The sequence below is a fragment of the Phacochoerus africanus genome, chromosome 16 (genome assembly GCF_016906955.1).
Source record: "Phacochoerus africanus isolate WHEZ1 chromosome 16, ROS_Pafr_v1, whole genome shotgun sequence".
NCBI classification, from domain to species: domain Eukaryota; kingdom Metazoa; phylum Chordata; class Mammalia; order Artiodactyla; family Suidae; genus Phacochoerus; species Phacochoerus africanus.
Window position 1 is genome coordinate 47,535,000 of NC_062559.1, and position 20,953 is coordinate 47,555,952.

General features: G+C 37.2%; 1 protein-coding gene across 6 annotated transcripts in view; it reads right to left on the reverse strand.

Moving 5' to 3' along the window:
- Positions 1-20,953, reverse strand: part of PALS2 (protein associated with LIN7 2, MAGUK p55 family member) — a 120,710-nt gene that overhangs the window by 6,286 nt on the left and 93,471 nt on the right. For 4 of the 6 annotated variants that reach the window (XM_047763405.1, XM_047763406.1, XM_047763408.1 and 1 more), the window contains exons 6-11: positions 13,767-13,808; positions 12,156-12,287; positions 10,169-10,268; positions 9,765-9,833; positions 7,751-7,912; positions 1,399-1,601 (exon numbers count right to left, since the gene is read on the reverse strand). In XM_047763405.1, the coding sequence (XP_047619361.1) occupies positions 1,399-1,601; positions 7,751-7,912; positions 9,765-9,833; positions 10,169-10,268; positions 12,156-12,287; positions 13,767-13,808 (708 nt within the window). The remainder of the gene's footprint in view (positions 1-1,398; positions 1,602-7,750; positions 7,913-9,764; positions 9,834-10,168; positions 10,269-12,155; positions 12,288-13,766; positions 13,809-20,953) is intronic. The other 2 variants (XM_047763410.1, XM_047763409.1) reach the window with 1 other exon arrangement.

Genomic DNA, 20,953 nt, shown 5'->3' on the forward strand with positions numbered 1-20,953 from the left:
TAAAATGTGATCCAGTGACTGTGTTCTGAGCTCAGTCTCACTCCTCTTTGGTACCTTTGAAGAAAAGAAAGTACTAAACCAATGATCCCTGAATCATCATGAATGATGTAAAGGCTTTCTGTGTTAATTGTGGAATTCTGCTAATAATAGATGCTGAAATAATTTCAGTGTCTATTAATGTAATTGTAGCTATATAAATATTTATCTGTACCATGAAATACCAGGCAGCAATTACAAAAAACAACAACAAAAAAAGCTCTATAAAGTACCTGATATGAAAAGATCTTTAAGAAATAATGTTTAGTGACAAAAGCTAAGACTCTGTATAGAATTTTTCCATTTATGTAAAAAGAAACAAAAATTAAAAACCCATTACATTATATACACACACATATATATACGCACACACACATATCCATCCATACATATATATACACACACAAATATACATATTTGTATTTAAGGTATATTTAAATGACACAAAGATAACACCAAACTATTAATACCATTTTTCTCTGAGGAGGGAAGAGAGACTGGGTTGGTACCGACTGGTGGGGAGGGATGGTGAGAGAGACATGGAATGAGAACACATGTTTTGTGTGTGTGTTTGTGTTTGTTGGGAGGGAAAGGGTTATGACTTTTTCACTCCTTATGTTGCAGCCTTGTTTAAATTTTATTTTTTTTTAGGGCCGCACCCACGGCACATAGAGGTTCCCAGGCTAGGGGTCTAATAGGAGCTGTAGCCGCTGGCCTACACCACAGCTCATGGCAACGCCAGATCCTTGACCCAGTGAGTGAGGCCAGGGATCAAACCTGCACCCTCATGGTTCCTAGTCGGATTCATTTCATCTGCGCCATGATGGGAACTCCTAAATTTTAAATTTAACATTTCCTAACACACACATTTGTATATTACTTAAGCAAGTAAATAAACAGTGAACTTCTATCAAGTTTCTATTGCTATCCAAGCCTCTGCTGGTTAATCAGAGATTTATTTACTAATTGTAGATACATAATAAGCTTCTCTATCACCACAGGTAATAAAAGGGAAGAGCTACCCTGATAATCTGAAAACAAAACAAAAACGCCACAGAAAATAAAAAACAGCTCTGGGGAGTGCCTGTCACGGCTCAACGGAAATGAACCTGACCTAGTCCATAGATCCATAAAGATGCAGGTTCCATCCCTGGCCTAGCTCAGAGGATTAAGGATCCGGCGTTGCTGTGAGCTGTGGTGTAGGTCACAGACGTGGCTTGGATCTGGTATTGCTGTGGCTGTGGCGTAGGCCGGCAGCTATAGCTATGATTCGACTCCTAGCCTGGGAACCTCCATATGCCACGGGTGCAGCCCTAAAAATATATATATAAAAAAAAAAGCTTTGGAATCCATGCAGCTTACTTGTGGGTTGACATCTAAAATGCAAGTTCGTCCAGTTTGGACAACTTCAAGAATAGAGTCGATCTTGGTTCCATAGAGATTTCCTTCATATTCTCCATGTTCCAAATATTTTCCAGCTTTAATATCTGCTTCCATCTCAGACCGTGACACAAATTTATATGCTTGGCCATCTTTTTCATCTTCCCTTGGTTTCCGTGAAGTAACTAAATAAGATAACATTGAGAATTTGTACAAAGAGAATGCAAGGTATTAAAAAATAAAATAAAATGCACGGGGTAGCTTAAGACTTTTCCATCTAATGCAGGGATTGGTAAACTATGGCCAAACCTGGCCTGCTTCCTATTTTTGTAAATAAAGTTTTATTAGATCACAGCCAAGTGCATTCATTTTACCCCTACAGTTTCATTCATTTTACAATGGCAGCATAGTTTTGGCATAGACTAGATACCTGCAAAGCCTAAAATATTTACTATGTGGGAGCTCCTGTTGTGGCTCTGCAGTAAGGAACCCATCTAGTATCCATGAGGACGTGGGTTCAATATCTGGCTTTGCTCAGTGGGTTAAGGGCCCTGTGTTGCATGAGCTGTGGTGCAAGTCACAGAGGCGGCTCAAATCCTGAGCTTCTATGGCTGTGGTGTAGGCCTGCAGCTCTGATTCAACCCCTAGCCTGGGAACTTACATGTGCCGTGGGTGTGGCACTAACAAGACAATAAATACATACATACATAAATAAACTTTACTATGTAGCCCTTGAATAAAAAAGCTTGCTGGAATGCTTTAAGAGGTAGCCCCCAATATACAAGTTATATCCAAAAAACATGCTTTATAAAGTCCATTTGAAACTCAAAATGTATTTACCTAGAGTCAGGGTCTAAATTTAATTAATTACAGTGAGAGCTAGTAGGTGTGAGATACGCTGCAAGCATCTTTGCCAGCACTCCCCTTCTGCTTAAGGAATATCAAGATCACATCCTTTCTTTACACTTGAACATCTCCTAATGGAGTGTGCCCACCAGTGAGCAAAGTTCTCCTCTTCTTAGGTGGTATTTTCCATTTTCTCAGGGGTAGTTTCACCCAGAAGTTATTTACCCTTTATCTTGCCCCAGCACCAAACCTTTCTTCTAGTTTCCTTCTAACTGATATTCCCAAATGTTGTTTTGTTTTGCACCTCAGTGGTAGATCTAGCCACCTGGATGTGTTGCTATGGTCAATTAACTTTCTCTACTCTGACTTGAAGTATTCTTTGTGAGACAACAACAGAGAGCAGGTCAAATCAAAATCCAGAAGATCCTTGTGTCTGATATTTTAGAGCTCTAAATTCTTTCAGAGACATAAAACTCCTTTGAAAGTTACCACCTTTCAAACTGCTGCAACAGTGCAGATTTTAGGTACTCTCTGCCAACTGGCTAGCACTCCCTAGGAAGAAGAGAATTAGTGTTTGTGTGTATGTGTGTGTGACTTTCAAGTTTAGCCTTAGTCTGAGTTCGGCCGGATCACATATAAAAACAGTATGCTACTTCTATTAATCACGTACTTATACAAGCAGAATATCTGATGTAATCATTAAACACATACAATTAAAGTCAGAAAATCAGATGAAAAGCTGACGGTATTTTGACTTTGCAATAAGCACATCAAGGAAACTTTTATAAGAAATTTCAAGTTCAAGCTCAATAATAAAGGTCTAATTCATAAGTGAGATCATGATGTAAAGAAGACTTTCTTTTTCCCCTGCTGTTTTCTGGCTCATCACAGGAGAGATTTGTAAAGTCACTTAAACAGCTTCAAGACGTTATAATGGCTTTTCATATTAAAAATGTGTGATCTCTAGGGTTTCTGGAATTATCCACCAAAGGTAGAATGAATGGTAAAACTTGGGAGGCAATTTTAAACTCCCCATACATAATTATGTGAACATAATTTTAGAGGAGTATGGCTTTTGGGGACACACTAAAGTGATATTATACATAGGAATGGGATGCTTGAAATAAATATGTATAGGCACAAACACCATCCCCACAGCTACCTCCAACATATGGGGAATCTTGAATTCCTGGTGAAAAGTTTTTAGTTTACAAGTGAATTTTAACTACAATACCATTCTCTAGTGAATATTCAAAAAAAAAAAAAGAAAAAAAAAGGAAAGGAAATCTATATTCTATATATTGCTACACAGTTCAGCCTCTTTCCATTTCTAGAACATAGAAATTAGATCAGGGTGGCTTGACGACTATTGGTTCCTTAGGGTTTTTTTTGCTAAGCAGCTAAGTAACATGTTTGCTTAGAATTTCAGCTTTGTGATTGACAGGCAAAATTCTAACCTTTAGCAGCTCTTCAAACAATAAGGAAACAATAAAATAACATTTTATTTGTTAACTAACCCAAGGTATATTAAAGAGAAAACATGATTCATAAAATAGCTTATTAATCTGGATTAATATTTTTTCTAATTTATTTTAGGATCATTTGATAATAATGCAAAGAAAATTAAATCAATTCAATGCAACACCAGCATTTACCTCCCTCCCTATGACATTTCCCCATCCACACCACCTGATATGTGTGGCACAACATCACATATCAAAAATTAAGGTAACTTGTCACACTTTATCAGTGTTTTTCTTTTTTGTGTTGAGTGTGAGGCTTATAAATATGTATCTCCTTTGGTCTAATAATTTTACAGCTGAGATTTATGTATGCACATTTCAGCACCTCTTTACTTGTCACAAAGAAGTCACTCAAACCATATAAATGGGCAATAACAGTAAGAGTTAAAGCATAGTGTACTTATGTGCTAGAATATTAAGTTATTAAGATTAATTTTTTTAGTTATCATAAAATACTAACATTAAATACTAACATAAGATAAAATTTATCATTTTAACTATTATTAAGTGCATGATTCAGTGGCATTAAATACGTTCACACTGTTGTGCAACCATCATCACAGAAAATAATCCTAAAATGAAACATACAATTTCCTGTGATAAAACACTGATGAGACAGAACATAATTCAAGGCAAACTTTGAGCGTATGGAAGTTCCCAGGCTAGGGACAGAATCGGAGCCACAGCTGCCAGCCTACAGCACAGTCACAGCAACATAGGATCTGAGCTGCATCTCAACCTACATCACAGCTCACGGCAACCCTGGATCCTTAACCCTCTGAGCAAGGCCAGGGATCCAACCTGCATCCTCATGGCTACTAGTCAGGTTCATTTCCACTAAGCCACAATGGGAACTCCAATTAAAGGCAATCTTTTAAAGAGTAGAATGAAAAGATAAAGGGATAGAAATAATATGATTTTTAAAAAAGTAAGAGACTGAGAAAATGAATCCAGGATATTCAATATCCACCTAATGGAAATTCTAGAAAAAGTGAATAGAGAAAAGAGGTGGAAATTATACAAAAATAATAATTCCTCAGAAGTGAAAGACATGAATCTCTGGTCTGAAGAGCCCACTGATCATCAGCACAATGAATAAAAGCAGATGGACACAAAGGAACGTCATTATTAAATTATAAAATATTGAAAAACAAAATAAAAGACTGAAGGAAATCAGGCCATGTATGAAAGAACAAGAATTAAAATGGCACTGAATTTCTTAACAAAACAATTCAAGAATTAACAGCTTTTGAGTTTTACAAAATCTAGACGTCTATTCTCAGCTAAATAACCAAATAGAAGGCAGAAAATCACAACTTCAAATACAAAGATGCAGAAATTACATCCCATATGCCCTTTCTTGGGAAGTTACAAGGGAAGTACCCCAGCAAAACCAGGTAATAAACCAAGAAAGAAACAGAATGGGACCCAGGAACAACAGCTTCAAAACCCAGGAGAGCAACCAAGGGGAGACTCCCTCTTCACAGCGGGGCAGCCAGAGTGGAGAGCCTGTAGTCCCCACTGCAGCAGCAAGACTGAGGGTTCTGGAACAGGGGTCTTCAAGAAAAAAACATCCCTTACTAAATAAGTGAGTCTTTGGTTTAATACAAAACTATACACACCTACGCTTAAAGTCAAGGGGTAAAGAGAGGAAGGAGGAAAAAAAAAAAACTCTAGAAAGGTCTGGATTGGGGGAGAGGGAGAGGCTGTTCAAGAAAGTAAAATTGGGAGTTCCCATCGTGGCACAGTGGTTAACAAATCCGACTAGGAACCATGAGGTTTTGGGTTTGGTCCCTGGCCTTGCTCAGTGGGTTAAGGATCTGGCGTTGCTGTGAGCTGTGGTGTAGGTTGCACATGCAGCTTGGATCCCACGTTGCTGTGGCTGTGGTGTAGACCCCTAGCCTGGGAACCTCCATATGCTGTGGGTGTGGCCCCAAAAGGACAAAAGACGGGAAAAAAAAAAAAAGCAAACAGATTAAAAAGTGACTGCTTCTGGTAAGTAGGTCAGAGGTGGGGCAGAGGAAAATGGGGTTATTTTTCATTGTATATTTTTATGAACTCTTTGATTAAAACATGCTATATGTATTAATGTGATAAAAATGAAAAACAAAATACTTTAAAATGCTTTGATCACAGTGAGATTTTTATGGTTTTAACTATTTAACTAGGATTTGTCTGAACTTAATGATTTACAGTGTCTACATGGAACTCAAAGCCTTGTCTGGAAGGAATTCAAACAGCACACGGGGACAATGACAAGGTTACTTCCCCAATACGCCCCTAAGAATTTTAGCAATAAGATTACTCAGAAAGAACTACATCTCAAAGCATACTGGACGAAAGCAAACTCTAAAATTCATCCAAAAGAGACAGAGTGATGTTGGGCTAGGACTTGACACAGAACAGCCTAAGGGCCCTTCAGAATACCTAAAGAGGGGGTTCCCGTCATGGCACAGCAGGAACGAATCCGACTAGGAACCATGAAGTTGTGGGCTCAATCCCTGGCCTTGCTCAGTGGGTTAAGGATCCGGTGTTGCTGTGGGTTGTAGTGTAGGTTGCAGATGCGGGTCGGATCCCCCATTGCTGTGTCTGTGGCTGTGGCTGGCAGCTGTAGCTCCGATTTGACCCCTAGCCTGGGAATCTCTATGTGCCACAGGTGCAGCCCTAAAAAAATACTAAAAATCTAAAGAAATTCTGTGTTAATCAAAAGGAGACTTGGTCAGCAATGGAAGCACAGAAAGGGGAGGCGGGTTACAAAGCCAACACTGGCTTGTCTGCTGCATTATTCAGGGGAGAGAGCATGTAAGTTCCCACGAGCAAAGGCTCACATATCTGCAAAGTCAAGACAAATATATATTAGCCCTTAACAATAGGGCAGTGACATCATTTAACTGCTTGCTCTATCGTCATTCTCATCAAGCCTGCTTCTGACATCATAATTTAACCTTCCATGTAAATGTGCACGTAGAGAAAGAATGCCAAGATCATAAAATGAGTGTTTGGTTCACTCATAACACTCATCAGTATTATTTTATTTTAAATATAAATACAATTTATATATAAATAAACTTGTGACTTTAATGCTGCCTGCTCTGGAAGAGGAATCCCTCTTGATGTGCTATCAAAATCAGGTTTATTGCAGGACTGAGCGCTAGAGGCCAGATCACACAAATTCACAAAGGGGTTGTGACACTGGGAGTGTGAGAGGATTGAGCAGGTTTCCCCTCTTCCTAACGCTACAATCGGTGAAAAATATAACTTTTCAGGTATTCATCAGTTGTACAAGAAAATACAAACTTAATGCTGATTTTGCTGCAATTTTTAATACTTGCATTAAAAGAACACGTCTGGATTGAAGAGTTTGGAGAAGTGATTGCCACCAGGCAGCAAGCCGATGGGAGCTACAGGGCTATTTTTCTTTTTTTAAAAAAAATGTTACTGTAGTTGATTTACAAGGTTGTGTTAATTTCTGCTATACAGCAAAGTGATTCAGTTATACACACATACATATACATTCTTTTCCCATGTTCTTTTTCATTACGGTTTATCACAGAATATTGAATTTAGCTCCCCATGCTATACAGTAGGACCTTATTGTTTATCTATCCTATATATAATAGTTTGCATATCTGCTAATCCCAAAGTCAACCCCCACCCCACCAAACACAAGTCTGTTCTCTGTATCTCTGAGTCTGTTTCTATTTCATAAATCAATTTGCCTGTGTTCTCTTCTAGGAGTTTTATGCTGTCATGTCTTATGTTTAAGCCATTCTGAGATTATTTTTGTACACGATGTAAAGGTGTGAGGGGTGCTATTTTAAGACAGCTGCAAAGCTGCTGAGTTTTTCAGTATCATCTGCTTGTTTGTTTTCATTGGCATAATCACAAATTACTTGGAAATAAAGTAATAATAGTCTGCCCCCCCTCCTTCCAATAAAATAGCAAAGGAAACAAAGAAAACTTACATGGCACTGTGGTTCCAAATCTAGTCGGATTCAGCACGATGAACCGGTTTTTCAAGCTTCTTCGTCCCACGCCTTGAGCTCCTATCAATACTAATGTCTTTCTCTGGAAAGGAGGCATTTTGGCTACCTCCTCATATATCTGAATTTCATGACGATCAAATTCTAAATGTAAATAAATGGGAAAATATCATATTCAGTTATCTTTTATATGGATGAAAACTCTGTTATCCTGTTCAGTAATGGCTTAGTTGTTTTTATAGTTAAGTTTCACTTGAATTCTACTGACTTATACAGATTTTTATAAATAAATTTGGCAAAGTACAATACTTATTTTATATCCTGATTTAAACATCTGCTTCCATCCATTTGCCCTTAAAAATGTGTCTAACAAAACTAGATAAATGCCCTTGCTTTGTCCTTATTAGATATTCTATCCGTTAATATCTCTTATCAACTGATCAGTAGAAATATAAATAATCAAACTGCAAACTAGTTTCTGTAATCTAACCTACCAAAAAGTATGTATCAAACATAGAGAATAGCAGTAAACCTAGAGTGACTGTTTCAATTAGTTTCACAGAATGAGTACCCTTCTCCTGATGATATAAATGAATAAACACTGTATGGTGACTCTAAACATCAGTTTGAATAGTAAAATACATATAGATAAGAGTTCCCGTCGTGGCTCAGTGGTTAACGAACCCGACTAGTATTCATGAGGACATGGGTTCGATCCTCGGCATTGCTCAGTGGGTTAAGGATCCAGCATTGCCGTGAGCTGTCACGTAGGTCACAGACATGGCTCAGATCCTGCACTGCTGTGGCTGTAGTGTAGGCTAGCGGCTGCAGCTCTGATTCCACCCCTAGCCTGGGAACCTCCATATGCCATAGGTGTGGCCCTAAAAAGATAAATAAATAAATGAATAAATGAATAAATAAATAAAAATACATATAGATAACACAGATTGACATTTAAATATTAAGCGTCTAAATTCATGTATAAAATATGTTAGATTCTTAACTATTTTCAAGAGAAATACATTCCAAAAATTATGATCAATGGGAAAATTACAAATTTTCCATTTTGTAAGAAAGCTTTAAGGACATATAGTTAATGAATAATAAAGTCAAAGTAGATTTGAAATATTATATTACCTATTATTATGGCTATAACTCTCAATCTGTAGTAATAACACTTCTTCTTTAGGTGATTATCTTAAGAGCAACACCTTCTTTGCACAATTGCTCCACAGTAGATTAAACCAATATAAAGGGAGAGTCTATTTTCCCCTTATTATTATATTACTATATATTATATATATTACTATATTACTATAGTATTTCCTTTATAGTGTGCTATTTAGTTTGTTACAGTTATAGAGGTAGCTCTGAAGTCAAGAAAGTGCTTTAAAAAATGATCAATTCTTTTGAGTAAGCCTCCAGAGCCTTCTGATTCAAAGAGCTCATTTTATTCCTATCAGTCTCTACAACTGAAAGGGACAACGTGGTAAGTATCATATTTATCTTTAAAAGATTTAAGAAAGAATCCAACTAGATCAGACTAAGATTAGTGTGGCCCAGTCCTATTTTTCTAAAAGTGTCATGGACAACACTATGGCAGTGTATGGTTGCCCTTAATCGTAACTCTTGTAATATCTTTACAAAGGCATTTTGCTCTTTAGAAATGACACGTAAGTTACCATCAAAGTTCTTTGCGCAAACAGTTTAAATACTAACATTTCTCTTTCATAAATACAAGCATAAATCCTAACATTCATTTTATTGTAACTTACACTCATAAAATAAAGCACACTAGTGATAGTACAAGTTTATCTACCATGATTTAAATAATGTCTTTATATTATACTGTACTGGCAAGTGTTCACATGCTGGTCCGTTGCAATGAGGGTACTAATCTGAGTTAATTCATTCAAAATTATACACTTAGAGTGTACGCCACATAGATTGATGATACAAATCTATTTCACTTGGATTTCTCAAATTCAAAACATACCTGCATTTCTGGTTGTGAGATACATCATCTTTTTCTTTTTTTTGCTACTTATGGTTCCACAAAAAGGTCCTGAAGGATGAAAAGACAGATGTAACTTAAATAGTAGTCAGAATATCTACAGTGCCCTGTGGTGTCCTCTAGGGATGGGAGAATTATCTTCCCAGTGTTGTATCCTATGAAGCAGAAGGGGGCGGGAGAGAGCTGTTGGTACTCATTTCTGATACAGCACCAGCAGGTGGCAGAAGGGATCGAAAGGTTTACTTTGGAGAGAGATACAATAAAGCAGATGGGAGGGATTCATTCTAGGTATATCTTAAATAAACTCATTTGCGAATTCAGATGACAGAGGCAAAGAAAGGTGGCCACAAAGGACTACTTGTTACTTATTGTGTCGAGCTCATCACCTGAATTGTCCCAGTCTCTTCTAACAAATGCCTTTCTCTTCTCTTCCAGGAACTGGCTTGGAATGAGACCAGCGCTTCCTCCCTCTTTTACATGGCTAGCCTAGAATCAAATTAATGAATTGTATATCTCAGTGACCAGAATTTGAGACCACATTCTAATAAGTAGGACAAGCAGTAGTCAGTTTAAAAAAAAAAAAAATTCACATTTGCTCTTAAGAAACTGCCTTGACATTTCAATCCATGGCATTGTCAGTTAGGATATTTAAGCACCTTAGTACTGAGGAATCAATGAGCACCTACTCAGTATGCCACTGTACTGGTAGTGAAATTTGGGGAACAAAATACAAAGGTATACAGGCTCTTTAAATTACTAAAACTTATTCGTAATACTCAACTACTCAGAGAATGGAAAGTTAAATGCTGTTCTCTGTGTTAGATTTACTATTAGTTAGGATTTACTATTCACATTAATCCTACCAAGCGGGTGTTTCTCGAGGTCATATTTGAGGAAAAAAAAGACAGTACTGGGAAAATAAGAGTGGAGAGTTAAATTCATACTACCAGGAATCTGAATATCCTGAAGGGGAGTAAGTTTAAAATACCTAGTGGCAACAAACTAACTCTTAAAATGAAACCTAGAGAAGTGCTATTTCAAAATAGTAGCTGCAGAACTGGCCACTAATGGCTTATTTACAAAGTTACTATCTTAGCCTCTCCCTGCATTCTGTCCTCTATTACTCTATTGTATTTTGTGACTTTATCCTTAGGACTAGTACAGAAAAATCTAGTATCATTTTTAGCAATTAAAACTGTGAAAAATACAATGAAGAGAAATAAGATAACAAAACTCAGGAAGAGACTGATAGATAATAGTGACGGGATTAGGAAACTAATAACAGATGGTGTTCACAGAAAAAGGAAGAAAGAGAAAAATGGGAAAGTTCAAAAAAGGAAACAGCCACATAAAGTAGACTTTTTTTTTTTTTTAAGATGAGAATTCCAAAAAAATTGAGTGGAAATCTCTTGCAATCACGGATTCTGTTTACTCATTTCTTTGTTTTCTCACCACACAGTGCACGTGCACATAATGTCCTGATTTAAATTTAATAATTTATTAGTAAAACTGTTCTTATTGTTGTAATTTATTCCGCCTTAGTCAATGTAACTTAGGAGAGCTGAAGTTTGGAGCTAGGTTCCAGTCCTTTTCTCTCACATCTTGTTCTGCAATGAGACTCTCTTCTGCTTTGACAGTTTAAAGAATTTTAGACTTTGTTTTGCCAGTTCTGTATACTGCGGTTGTTAGCTGATGGAAACAATTATAGAAACAGACTTATTACTGCTGCTAGAGATTTGTGAAAGCTGTATTAGGAGAAAGGAAAAAGACGACCATCCCCCAGGGCTTCTGGAAAAGGGAGGGTGGAAGGACAAGGATAACACACATCCCTTTCCATACACATGGCTTTCAATCCAAGTCCAAAATACACTGATAATAAACCAAACCTTCGTTTCTCAGTAACTGAGAAGAGTTGGGCAAACAGATTTAAGAGCTTAAGAAATGACATTTCATTTGTCATGAATGTATGCAAAGTAAGAAGAGAGAAGAGAAAGACTACTTTATCCGGAGTAAAAGACTCCTAGTTAAAACCAACAAAAACATACATGGAAAAGGCAGAACCCAAGTGAGTTGTTCCTGCCTAATACTATATTTTACTGCAATCACATGTGGAAGAACCAACTGGTCTAGTCTCTAAACCAATGGAACAGAGCCACAAGCTAGTTAATTCTGCATTTAGCAACAGCTACTCACAAATTCCCTCTCAATTTGGTCTTCTGTCCACAAAATTAGCAGTCATGAAGCAGGAGCTGTTCATGCAGGAAAAATCATTGGAACAAATGCTAATAATTTCTTCCTGAATATTCAGATAGTGGCCAGATCTAAGATTAAAAATAAAAAAGCAGTTGAAGAAAATTTTAGGTGCATACTAACCTGCCACCAGTTTGGATCTTCTCTGTTCACAATCTGAAGAATTTCTCCTTTTGAAAACTTCAATCCTGCTTCTTTGCAGGGTATCAGGTTATCGTTGTATGGATTATAATCAAAATGGCATTTCACAAATACCTATAACACACAGCACAATTAAAAATAGTACAGATGTATCATTTGTAGCTAGATTTTAAAAATCTTTTTCAAACTACTGTGATTTAATTGTAATTGACAACGTATTTAGTACTTCAACTAAGGAACTTATCTTTCTTAAAATTATTAGAACATTAATATTTTGCTATCAGAAAAGAGATTAAGAAATAAATATTAGTACTACGTTAAATTTTTGTTTCTATTTTAACTTCTAATCTTCAATCGACAGTCTGATTTTTTTATTCCATTTTATTCCACCATTCTTACACTTTCTCCTAAACTTTTCACATGATTTCCCAACCAATACTGCATAATTTTATGCAAGTAAATGCTACTTTCTAATTAAATCTTGAATCAATACATGTAGCTGATTTAAGGCATATATTTCAGATATAATAGGACAAGACCCTTTGAAAGGTTCTTAAAACCAAAATTAAATAATAAAGGTTCTTATTGAAACCAGATCTGAAATATATGTAAGTAACCTAAAAAATCCCCCCCAAACGACCAACTTTCATCCCTGGTAAAAAACATATATTTTTAATCACATAGATTCAACACTGGCCAAAATTAGTGTGGAAAATAGGCTTTTCTGAAGTCACCTTGCCTTGATTTAAATGATCAGCGTCAAATTAATTATAAGACAAACACTGAAAAAGCCTTGAAACTATTTCCCAATTTAAATTCATTTAACAATACAAATTTCTCTTAAATCTGTTTTATTAATAAAATTATGTCAGTTACCACTGTTAGTTATGATCTCCAATATCCAGAATACTGTGTTTATTCATTTTAATTTGAATTATACTTAAGTTAATAAGCATTTTCAGTAATTGATGGCAAGTTCAGACCTGTTACTTTCTCAAAACATATTTTTTCAGGCATATTTTTAGAAATTAAAATTTTATTTTCTAAAGAACTGACAGCATTAATTAGCAGGTAAACTAACAAGCAGGAAAGCACATTAGTCAAAATGACAATGTTATTTTCATTTATCATACTTCTATAAATATAACCAAACAAGATAGTCAAATAACACAAGTAGATACATTACATTATTAGTGTGGTAAAATGCAGTGTGATGGGTGCATATTAAAATAACTTAAAAATAAAATTTGGGAACATGTCACAAAATTTTAGTTATTTACAACTAAATGATTTTGACAGAAAGCATTCAAAACATTTTCAATAATTTTGAAAGGCTATGCATTAATGCTTAAAAAAATCAGTAAGCCAATAATTTTTTCCTGAGTTACAATTTTAGAAATAACTAAAAAGCAAGCATACAAACAATATTAAGATCACTTAAATGTGACAATTGGCTAACTTGACAATGGCATGCAGCTCAATGTTTTGGCAATGGAAAAAACCCAAAATGATTACATGTAATCAAGGTAAATTTAGTTGGCCAATAAGACAGAAAAACGGAGTACCAGAGAATGTCCTGGAATGACACCATACCTGACGGACGAGTGCTGGATGCCTCTCCAAATTGATGCAACTCTAAAAATATATTTTTCATTGCATAAATAAAGCCAGACTTCAAATTGATAAAAAAAAATTTAACAAAATGTAGACAAACTACTAACCTAATTTTACTTTACTCATTTGGTAAGGCGACTACTTGCCTAATTGTCCATAGGGTATAATACTAAAAATTATTATAAATGATAAAAGCAAAAGTTCAAGGTATTTGAGATGAGGCAGTGAAAAAGGACAGATGTGCAAAGTTGTAATACTTGAATACTCCTTCCTTCTCAAGGAAACTGCACAGAATGAACAGAAGGATTATCTTGCCCTGTACCATGAATGTGTTTATTATTCTTATCTGTGGGACAGAATATATTTGGTAACAAAAGGCTCAGACTTTCTAAGTCTAAATTTCAAATACTCATCCTCTTACTCCCATCAAATTGTCTGGAAATGTCACTGTTTGTGAAAGAAATCATACCTTTCAAATGTAAAAGATGTCTAGAAGAAACAATTCTTACTTTTTCTTTATTTTTTATTTGTGTGTGTGTGTGTTTTAGGGTCACACCCGAGGCATATGGAAGTTCCCAGGCTAGGGGTTGGATTGGAGCTGCACCTGCCAGCCTGGCATCACAGCCACAGCAATGCCAGATTCAAGGCACGTCTGCAACCCACACCATAGCTCACAGAAACGCTGGATCCTTAACCTACTGAGAGAGGCCAGGGATAGGACTTGCATCCTCATGGATACTAGATTGGATTCGTTCTGCTGCACCATGACAGGAACTCCAATTCTTATTTTTCTTTAAGCAAATTAGTTTTGGAACATTACTCTCCTGTTCAAAAACTAATACTAAATTAGTTTTACTTTGAACTTTGAAAAAATCTGTCAGAAAAATGAAGTAACCCAACCTTTGCTCTAAACATTTTATAATGACCTTTAAGTCACAGAGATTTGACTAGATTTAGTATAATCATATTTTCTTAAGTACATTTTAAAGTGTTTCATTAATAGGCTATGGATGTTAACTGTTCATTGATTATTAAGAAAGTAATAAATACAACCTGCTAAAATATTTTAATCTCATACTCTTATCACTCAAAGAACTGACTGACCAATAACCTAAAATAGACGAAAGAGAAAAGAGGACGTACAAATGGCTTTTAAACACAGGAGTAGATATGAAACTACTCAGAGTAGAACTACAAATTAAAACTATATTAAAATGACATTTTATTCCTGTCATGTTAGCAGAAATCCAAATATTTGATAAAATTCTATAGACAGGAAAATGCCTAGTGATCCACAGTCCTAACAGGTGGGTGGCAGAAGTGGTTTATTATCTTGGGAGGAGTTTTTAGCAAAAGCTCTCAAAACTAAAAATGCAAAAAACCTCTGACCTAGTAATCCAACTCTGGGATTGTCACCAGAGTGTTCACAGCAGTGCTACTCAAATATATTCAAAATGACTTAGCTGGAAGACTATTAACTACCAAATATTTCCTAATTGAAAAAGAGTGAAAGTAACCTAATTATTTAACAATAAAGAGTGAGATCTAATCAACAACTTAACCTACCACCTAAAAGAATTAGAAAAAGAAGAACAAACAAAAGCTAAAGTCATCAGAAGGAAAGAAATCATAAAGATCAGAGAGGAGAGATGGGATTAAGATGGTGGAATAGAAGGATTGGAGCTCAACTTCTCTCCTAAAAACAACAAAATTCACAACTAAAGACTGAGCACACTTCACCAAAATGGACCGGAAACCTTAAAAAAAATACCCTACTCCAGAAGAAAAAGAGGAGGCCACATCAAGAGGTAGGAGGGGCAATTTCGTGATATAAACAACCCCATACCTCCTGGGTGGGAAGCTCCACAGACTGGAAACTAACTGGTTCTCAGAGACTCACTGTAGGAGTGAGAGTTCTGAGCCACACATCAAACTCTCACGTGTGGGGATCTGGCAGAGGGAGAAAGAGCCCCGGAGCAGTGGGGCTTGTGCACAAGAGCTCCACGGACTGGGGGAAACGGAGACCCCATTCTTAAAAGGAAAAAGGCACACACAGACTTTCACGTGCACTGAGTCCCAGGGCAAAGCAAAGTCTCCAAGGGAATCTGGGTCAAACCTGATTGCAGTTCTTGGAGGACATCCTGGGAAAACAGGTGAATGTGGTTTGTTGTGAGGGAAGGACACTGAAAGCAAAGCTCTCGGGAATATTCAGCAGCAGTGCCTTTCTCTGGAGGGGGCCATTTTGGGAAAACCTGGCCCCACCCGTCAGTCAGTCAGTGCTGAGAAGCCCCAGGGCAAACAACAACCCAGGTGGAATCACAGCCCCGCCCCTCAGTAAACAGGCCACTTAAAGACCCCTCAGGCACACAGCTGCCCCTAATCCCATCCAGAGACTAAGCCCCACCCACCAGAGGGATTAGAATCGGCTCCTCCTACCAGGGGGCAGGCATCAGCCCCTCCCATCAGGAAGCCCACAGTAAGCCCCCCATACCGACTTCAGCCACAAGGGGGGCAGACACCAGAAGTAAGAGAGGCTACAACTCTACTATCTGTAAGAAGGTCATCACACCAAAAACCTATAAAAGTGAAAAGACAGAGAACTATAACTCAGATGAGGGAGAAAGAAAAAACCCCAGAAAAACAGCTAAGCCATTAGGAGATTCTCAGCCTCCAGGAAAAAGACTTTAGACTGATGATGCTGAAGATGATGCAGGACATTGGAAATAAACTGGAGGCAAAGATGGATAACTTACAGGAAACACTGAGCAAAGAGATGCAAGATTTCAAACTGAAACAAGAAGAGATGCAAAATACAATCACTGAAATAAAAAATTCACTAGAAGCAGCTAACAGCAGAATACAGGAGGCAGAAGAACGAATAAACAAGGTGGAAGACAGATTAGTGCAAATTACGGATGCAGAACAGAAAAGAGAAAAAAGATTGAAAACAAATGAAGAGAGTCTCAGAGAACTCTGGGACAACGTGAAATGCACCAACATCTGTATTATAGGGGTGCCAGAAGGAGAAGAGAGAGAGAAGGGGACAGAAAAAATATTCCAAGAGAAGAGATAATAGCTGGAAACTTCCCTCACATGGGGAAGGAATCACTCACTCAAATCCAGGAAGCACGAGTACCATACAAAATAAACCCAAGGAGGAACACCCCGAGACACATACTAATCAAACTGACCAAAATTAAAGACAAAGAGAAAATCTTGAAAGCATCTAGGTGAAAGAAACAAATAACATACAAGGGAACCCCGATAAGGCCATCGGCAGATTTTTCAACAGAAACTCTGCAGGCCAGAAGGGAGTGGCATGATATACTTAACGTGATGAAAGGAAAAAACCTCCAACCAAGATTACTCTACCCAGCAAGGCTCTCCTTCAGATTTGAAGGAAAAATCAAAACCTTCACAGATAAGCAAAAGCTGAGAGAATTCAGCAACACTAAACCAGCCTTACAACAAATACTAAAGGAACTTCTATAGGCAGAAAAGAACAAGAGAAGAAGGAAAGGAAAAAGAGCAGCAAAAACAAATCCAAAGTAACTAATAAAATGGCAATAAGAACATACATATCAATAATTACCTTAAATGTGAATGGACTAAACACCCCAACCAAAAGACAGAGACTGGCTGAATGGATACAAAAATAAGACCCATATATATGCTGTCTTCAAGAGACCCACTTCACTTCTAGGGACACATACAAATTGAAAATGAGAGGATGGAAGAAAATATTTCATGCAAACGGGGATCAAAAGAAAGCTGGAGTAGCAATACTCATATCAGACAAAATAGACTTTAAAATGAAGAATATTTTCAGGGACAAAGAAGGACATTACATAATCATCAAAGGATCAAATCCAAGAAGATGATATAACAATTTTAAATATCTATGCACCCAACACAGGTTCATCACAATATATAAGGCTACTGCTAACAACCTTAAAAGGAGAAATCGACAATAACACAATTATAGTGGGGGACTTTAACACCCCACTTACAGCAATGGACAGATCAACCAGACAGAAAATCAGTAAGGAAACACAGGCCCTGAATGAAGCATTAAACCAGATGGACTTAATAGATATTTATAGGACATTTCATCCAAAAGCAACAGAATACACATTCTTCTCAAGTGCACATGGAACATTCTCTAAGATCGATCATATCCTGGGCTACAAATCCAACCTCGGTAACTTTAAGAAAATTGAAATCATATCAAGCATCTTTTCTGACCACAACACTATACGACTGGAAATCAACAAGAAAAAAACTGCAAAAAACACAAACACGTGGAGTTCCTGTCGTGGCGCAGTGGTTAACGAATCCGACTAGGAACCATGAGGTTGCGGGTTCAGTCCCTGCCCTTGCTCAGTGGGTTAATGATCCGGCGTTGCCGTGAGCTGTGGTGTAGGTTGCAGACGCGGCTCGGATCCCGCGTTACTGTGGCTCTGGCATAGGCTGGTGGCTACAGCTCCAATTCAACCCCTAGGCTGGGAACCTCCATATGCCTCGGGAGCGGCCCAAGAAATAGCAACAACAACAACAACAACAAAAAAGACAGAAGACAAAAAAAAACAAAAACAAACACAAACACGTGGAGACTCAACAACATGCTACTAAACAACCAATGGATTGCTGAAGAAATCAAAGAGGAAATTAAAAAATACCTAGCAGCAAATGACAACGAAGATATGACACTCCAAAACCTATGGGATGCAGCAAAAGCCATTCTAAGAGGAAAGTTGATAGCAATACAAGCCCACCTCAGGAAACAAGAAAAAGCCCAAATAAACAAGCTAACTTTACATCTAAAGCAGCTAGAGAGAGAAGAACAGACAAGACCTAAAGTTAGTAAAGAAATCATAAAGATCAGAGCAGAAATCAATGAAATAGAAACGAAGAAAACCACAGAAAAGATCAATGAAACAAAAAGCTGGTTCTTTGAAAAGATCAACTAAATTGATAAACCCCTAGCCAGACTTATCAACCAAAAAAGAGAGAGGACTCAATCAATAAAATTAGAAATGAAAAAGGAGAAGTAACAACGGACACCACAGAAATACAAAGGATCATAAGAGACTACTACATGCAACTATATGCCAATAAAATGGAAAACCTAGAAGAAATGGACAAATTCTTAGAAAAGTACAATCTTCCAAGACTAAACCAAGATGAAATAGAAAAGATGAATGGACCCATCACAAGAGCCAAAATTGAAACTGTGATTTAAAAACTTCCAACAAACAGAAGTCCAGGACCAGATGGCTTCACAGGCGAATTCTATCAAACATTTAGAGAAGAGCTAACACATCTCCTGAAACTACTTCAAAAAATTGCAGAAGAAGGGATACTCTCAAACTCATTCTATGAGGCCACCATTACCCTGGTACCAAAACCAAAGACTCCACAAAAAAAGAAAACTACAGGCCAATATCACTGATGAACATCGATGCAAAAATCCTCAACAAAATACTAGCAAACCGCATGCAACAATACATTAAAAGGATTGTACATCACGATCAAGTGGGATTTACCCCAGGGATGCAAGGGTTCTTCAGTATCTGCAAATCCATCAGTGTGATACACCACATTAAGAAACTGAAGAATCAAACCCATATGATCCTCTCAATAGACACGGAAAAAGCCTTTGACAAAATCCAACACCCATTTCTGATAAAAACCCTTCAGAAAGTGGGCATAGCAGGAACCTACCTCAACATGATAAAGGCCATACATGACAAACCCACAGCAAACATCATTCTCAATGGTGAAAAGCTGAAAGAATTCCTGCTGAGATCAGGAACAAGACAAGGATGTCCGCTCTCGCCACTACTCTTCAACATAGTTCTGGAAGTCCTCGCCACAGCAATCAGAGAAGGAAAAGAAATAAAAGGAATCCAAACTGGAAAGGAAGAAGTAAAACTATCCCTATTTGCAGATGACATGATACTATACTTAGAGAATCCTAAAGACTCTACCAGAAAACTGTTAGAGCTTATCCACGAATTTGGCAAAGTTGCAGGATACAAAATCAATACACAGAAATCGATAGCGTTTCTATATACTAACGATGAAAAAGCAGAAAAGGAAATTAGGGAAGCAATCCCGTTTACCATCGCATCCAAAAGAATAAAATACCTAGGAGTAAGCCTACCTAAAGAAACAAAAGACCTGTATTCTGAAAACTACAGGCCACTGATGAAAGAAATCAAAGATGACACAAATAGATGGAAAGATATGCTATGCTCGTGCATTGGAAGAGTTAATATTATCAAAATGACTATACTACCTAAGGCAACCTACAGATTCAATGCAATCCCTATCAAATTACCAAGGACATTTTTCACAGAACTCGAACAAAATATTTTAAAGTTTGTTTGGAAGTACAAAAGACCCAGAATAGCCAAAGACATCCTGAAAAAGAAAAATGGAGCTGGAGGAATCAGGCTCCTGGACTTCAGACTATACTACAAAGCAACAGTCGTCAAAACTGAATGGTACTGGAACAAAACAGAAATCTAGATCAGTGGAACAGGAGAGAAAGCCCAGAATTAAACCCATGCATTTACAGCTAACTAATCTATGACAAAGGAGGCAAGACTATACAATGGAGAAAGGACAGCTTGTTCAATAAGTGGTGCTGGGAAAACTGGACAGCCACATGGAAAAGAATGAAATTAGAACACTCCCTAACACTATACACAAAAATAAACTCCAAATGGATTAAAGACCTAGATATAAGACCAGACACTATCCAACTCCTAGAGGAAAACATAGGCCAAACACTCTCTGACATAAGGATTGTACATCAACAGCAACATCTTCTCAGATCCACCTATCAGAGTATTGACAACAAAAACAAAATTAAACAAATGGGACCTACTCAAACTTCAAAGTTTCTGCACAGCAAAGGAAACCCTAAACAACACAAAAAGACAACCCACAGAATGGGAGAAAATCTTTGCAAGTGAATCGACTGACAAGGGATTAATCTCCAAAATTGATAAACACCTTCTGCAGCTCCATACCACAAAAACAAACAACCCCATCCAAAAATGGGCAGAAGATCTAAACAGACAGTTCCCCAAGAAGACATACAGAGGGCCGAGAAACACATGAAGAGATGTTCAACATCACTCATTATTAGAGAAATG